Genomic DNA, 5,280 nt, shown 5'->3' with positions numbered 1-5,280 from the left:
GAAAGATTTGTACAGATTAGTACGAAGCCAATAAAATCCAATACTTAAACCTATGAATAAATTTTACATTTACCGCTTGGGTCACAACTCAAATACACTCTGCAAAATATATCGTTCATGTAAATTACGCAAAGTTATTCCTTGGCAATAGCAAACTCTAATATAATTTATAAGAATTCCCAGATAAAAGAATTAACCTTTATGGAAAAGACTGGAATTGAAAGAAGCCACATAACATTGAAAATTTATTAATCAAAATTTGCTTTTATTGGCTTTGATCCTTTAAAAAGCGTCTTAATTTGTAATAAACAATAAATACCTAACTAGCCTAAATATAATATACTGTGAATAACTAAATTATAACCATACTCCTATTCCCCTTTAGATAACTGAATTCTCATTATTTCGCATTATTTCCAACATCCGGTCCCACAAAAGTTCCCGTGCATCGATGCCCCAGATGAAATCCAAGTGATTGAACTCCTTGTCGTCCACCAGATATTTCTCCACCACATTCGGCAGCTTGCGGTACAGCATTTCCACATCCTCCGGCGGAGCCAGCCAATCGTTTTGGCCATAATATAGAGCCACCTTGGCCCGGACATTCTCCAGGTGGTAGGATGGCGGCTCAATAGTGCCATAGATCCAGTGGTTCCGGAGCCATCCGTGATCGTACTGCCGGAATCCTCCAGATCTGTTGAGCTGCCCAAAGTGCTGCATCTGCTTGGTGGAGGCACCGGCCGGAGAATGACCCACGATCACCGGCAGCATGGTCTCGTTCAGCTGGAGCTTGTCGAATCCGGTGGTCAGGAAGATGACGTTCGAACAGATCTCCTTCGTAATGGTGGTCTCGTCGCAGATGATCCGGTTGAACATGCTGATGAACTCATTCTTGGGCAGAAACTCGTGCACGCCAATCAACTTGAGCACCAACTGGAATCAGAAAATAATATAAGTTTATATGGAAAGGTTAAGGGGACGAGATGGAGGAGAAAGAGTTTTTGCATTTAAAAAGTGTTTGCCAATGCAAAAACGCTCTTTCAAAGGATGGGATAAGTAGGATGGGGTAACTTACGCTCACCGATAGGTGCCACTCGGCCAGGAAGTTGACCACCGGACTGCGGCAGTGCTTTAGAAACGCCACTGGGGCCAATCCCTGCATCAGAATGATCTTGTCCATGTACTCGGGCTTCTCGCTGGCCATGATCCAGAACACCACGGTGCCCTGAGAGTGGCCAATGTAGTGCAGTTGGCTGACTTCCGTGGCATTGAGGATGTAGTCGATCGTGGCGGGAATATCGTGCTTTCCCATCTCGTGGAATGTAAAGTCCCAGAACTTGGCGTGGTGCGTGCTGTACTTAACGTGCTTTCTCGAGTACGTATTGCCCCGAACATTGGCCATCCAGACATCGTACCCCTGATCGTAGAGCAGGTAACCTTTGGAACAGAGCAACGCAATCAGTATGAGACATGCGGAGATAGCCTATGATCTTACCAAGTCCCTTGTTCGGTCCCATCATCACCCACGTGGCCGAGCTATCCAGTAGTCCGTGCACCAGGAGCACTGGAGTTGCTCCCGGTCTTGCGATTCTGTGCAGGGTGAGGATGTATCCATCATCCGTCTGCAAGGTGTGATTCTCCGCCGGGTAGCCGTACTTTTTTATCAGATTATACTGCAAAAGGAGAACAATAAATTATAATAGTTTATTATTATCAAATGCATTTTGTATCCAGTCCTATTCAATTATTTTAATTAAAAATACAATAGCAATGCCCTGTAATTGCTTTGATATCATCATATGATTCATGTTTTTGATTTAGTTCTGGTACATATCCATTCAAGAGTAAGTAGATTATAATAGTAATTATAGTATCGTGATATATATGTATTCAAGTGAGTAAAGTGAGTAATACATTTGTTCAGAACATATACAATTTTATAAGGGTATAAATCTATACTGACACTTTTAATCTAATGATTATATCTATCTGTCAATTTAGGCGAAGTTATTTAATTTCCTTAATGATTAGGGAAAGGTAGTAAAACCAAACGTAATACCGCAAAATTAGTACGATGACCACATCTGACTAGCATTTTAAACGTATTTCCTAACACCTTTTTGCAGTAAATTCGTAATATTACTACCTGCCCCTTTATTTTTCGGATTACTGGTATCAACTTACCGTATTTAAATGTGAATCCTCCTGAATATTGGGATCCACGTCGTTCTCCAGCCGCACATTGCTGTCCACCGCCACCGATCTTCCCAAAAAGGTCGGTGTCTTGAAGTTAACGTTGAAGAGGGTTATGTCTCCGAGTGACAATGATATACCCTCGACGATGCCCGACTGCAGTAGGCACAGACTAAGGGCCACAATTAGCAATTTTGCCGACATTATTCCAGCAGTTTTACGACTGAGCTCAGCGTGTATATTATTATACAATAGATATAGAGTCTATGGCTCTGCGGATGCGATCGGTGCGAGGCACAATTGTTGACTGATGGCAGTCCCGATTGACGGCAACAAAGAAACCTTCTGTGAACGCGAGAAATTCGACACTTGCCCATACGACATATATTCGAATAATCAGCACTCGTCCAATACTTTCGAGGGAATTGAATCACTGGGGCATAGTGTTAAATAAGCCCGCCGATAACCTGACTGCCTTCGTCACTGGCCAATGGGGATGGGATGCCGATGATAAGCCGCGAGTCCGGCTCGCAATGGTCTTGACTTTGGAACCACTTACGCACGAGATGTCAAATCCGCCGGCCCCCAGCGGCAACTGAAGAAGATGTTTTGTCGTTATACCGATTTTGATTTCGATTCCAAAGCCCCAAGGGGACCCACCTTGGCAACATTCGCTCGGCGGGGTAAACAAACAATCCAACATGTTGCCAGGCCAATTGAGCTCGGCTCTTCAACTCAACTCTCCCCACGAAAAAATAACAACTGGTTGTTGCTCTGCTCAGCCGGAAAGAGAAAAATATGAAAAATTATTAATTACAACCACGCGTTGTGAAAACTGTGATTCATTGCTGTTTCATTTTCCAGATGCATGCAAAACAACAGAAACTAAGTAGTATCACTTTCAGAATAGCACCCCTTGACCCTGAGTTGTAATCTTCAAAATTAAATTCTGTGAAGATTAGCTTTGATTTAGAACTAATCAGGCAAAGTCCACCCCTGAGACTATTAATAAAAACCATCAATTAAACTATCAACGTAATACAACATTTTTGATTTGACTTAGCAGACCTTCGAATACATTACTTGAGTTGGAAAACCCACTACCACTTTCCTTGATCTCCAGCACACTCAGTTCTACTGATAAGTCATTAGTTATATTAGTTTATGAAATTAACCTGTAGTACAAGTAAATCTAATATGATTTCAGGCTTTGCTTGAACTAGAAAACCAATAAATAAATGTATTATGTGGCATTCTTATTTATGGGTCACTCGTCAAAATAGTTTATGTGCCTCCGTTAGCTTGAATTAAAAGCAAAGGCACTTGGCTTAAATCAACATAAATTTATTGATAAATTTGTGTTTCCTGGTAATGGATTTGAAATCAAGCGGATTAAGTGATTTCTAATGAAGGTCTCATTTTGCAGAATATGGAAAAACAACAACGTAAGAAGTGACTTAAAATAAGTATTACACATGGCTTAAAAATATATATTGTGTAAAATAGCATGCACATAAATAAATGACTAAAATCCGCATATAAATATGTACATGATTGTAAATGGAATATTTGTACATTTTTATAATACTGAAATCTTGTTTATCAACCTGAAAAACACAGGCAATATTCCACATTAAAAATCCCCACACTTTTTGAAAATTCGTTTAGCTTCTTTTATTTATAAATATTTAAATAAGCTCCGCAGCTAGTTGAATTATTCAAATTAGTGCACAATTTTTGAAAAATAATAACCAGTTGTGCTTTGAATTTTTCATTCTTGTTCATAAGCCACTAAACAATAACCTTCCACATAGCGAACCCGAAGTTTTTGGTCAACAAGTTACTCATTCGCATACCGCCGGCAACAAAATAAGCGATTACTTATTAATTATTTACCGATCAAAGTGCAATCAACGACGCCAGACGGGGGAACATGAGTGTTATTTTTGCTATTTATACACATTTATAAATTTTATCGCACTTTAGCGGAGGGCGTGGCAAGGGCACGATAACCGAATCCAAATCAGATTCACGAACGTAAATTAATTTTAGAAATTTCGTATTTGCGAGAGGTAAACACAAATGCTGCGATTAGAGATGAATTGGGGAAAAGTATGGAATATGGGTTGTCTGCTTATCTCGCTGACCATTTGTGGGAGTTGAGTTAAGTAGAGCCGAGTGTTATTCAATTACTAAGTGTAGCTTATTCTGCATTTAACGAGCAAATAAACACGCACTCGCACACAGTGGCAGGTTGTCACACAGATACTACACACTAAAAGTATTGCATGCACTCGCAGAAAACCGTCCTTGGTATATACCAATATATAATATATCTTACGAATTATAAAAGGATTAATTATCGAATATTGGTTCATTCAATTAACGCTACACACAAAAGAAATTGATTAGTTACTGGATTAAATAAAAATATTTATAGTATAAAGAATTTATTTACATTTTTAATTTCTGCTTTGCTGCCTAGCTGCTTAATTTATTCGTTTTCCTTGCTGTTCAATTTTAAGTTTTTCTCAGTGTACATACGCAGATACAGCTACATTTGCGACGACAGCTACGCACTTACTTGCTATGCAAATCAGAGCGAACAATGCGCAGTTCATTAAATGAGCTGCCGAGCATAAATGTATAAATTTATGCATGTTATTATCGCCCCCACCCCGCCCTTTAAACTCACCAACAATCGGACATTTGCAATGTCAGCCACAAACTGCATTATCATATGAAAAGCTATCCGACTCTGCTCAAAACTCGTTTTGTTTCGGCAACATTTTGCAGCTGGCAACATGCTGCCATCACTAATCGCTAATAATTTTGACCAATTTAATGACTTTTGAAGTCGGTTTGATTTTTCTGGATGCAAATATTGAAATTCCCTTGCGAACACCACAAATTCATGGCATTTTCGGTCATATTAATTTTCCGCTTGGGCATTTGAATCACTCACCACAAGCCGCAAACGATTTTCACTGCCACAAACTGACGCCGTTTGACTTAAAAAGTTATTGTCAAACTTTTATTAGTTCCCAAAGAGGAAGGCACAAAAGTTGGCGTAGAAACCCAGAAAAT

At 39.6% G+C, this 5,280-nt stretch overlaps 1 protein-coding gene across 2 annotated transcripts; it reads right to left on the bottom strand.

Moving 5' to 3' along the window:
• Positions 1–232: 232 nt before the first annotated feature.
• LOC6527148 (lipase 3) lies at positions 233–2,754 on the bottom strand. Of its 2 annotated transcripts, none has more exons than XM_015198135.3 (4): positions 2,185–2,754; positions 1,496–1,673; positions 1,082–1,437; positions 233–933 (listed from the first exon to the last, which is right to left on the bottom strand). In XM_015198135.3, exons 1-4 carry the CDS (start codon positions 2,395–2,397, stop codon positions 382–384), a joined length of 1,299 nt encoding a protein of 432 aa, XP_015053621.1. In that variant the 5' UTR covers positions 2,398–2,754; the 3' UTR covers positions 233–381. The 2 variants fall into 2 exon arrangements, with proteins under 2 accessions (XP_015053621.1, XP_002088242.1); XM_002088206.3 differs by having other exon boundaries at positions 1,076–1,437; positions 2,185–2,752.
• Positions 2,755–5,280: the final 2,526 nt, after the last annotated feature.

This window comes from Drosophila yakuba, chromosome 2L (genome assembly GCF_016746365.2).
Source record: "Drosophila yakuba strain Tai18E2 chromosome 2L, Prin_Dyak_Tai18E2_2.1, whole genome shotgun sequence".
Taxonomy (NCBI): domain Eukaryota; kingdom Metazoa; phylum Arthropoda; class Insecta; order Diptera; family Drosophilidae; genus Drosophila; species Drosophila yakuba.
Note: the sequence above shows the minus strand (reverse complement) of the source record. Positions and strands in the feature narration are given on the sequence as shown.

Coding starts and splice junctions, on each gene's coding strand:
- LOC6527148 (XM_002088206.3), bottom strand. CDS start 2,397: ATGTCGGCAAAATTGCTAATTGTGGCCCTTAGTCTGTGCCTACTGCAG. Junction 1,674..2,184: donor AGGATTCACATTTAAATACG/GTAAGTTGATAC, acceptor CTCCTTTTGCAG/TATAATCTGATAAAAAAGTA. Junction 1,438..1,495: donor GGGACCGAACAAGGGACTTG/GTAAGATCATAG, acceptor TCTGTTCCAAAG/GTTACCTGCTCTACGATCAG.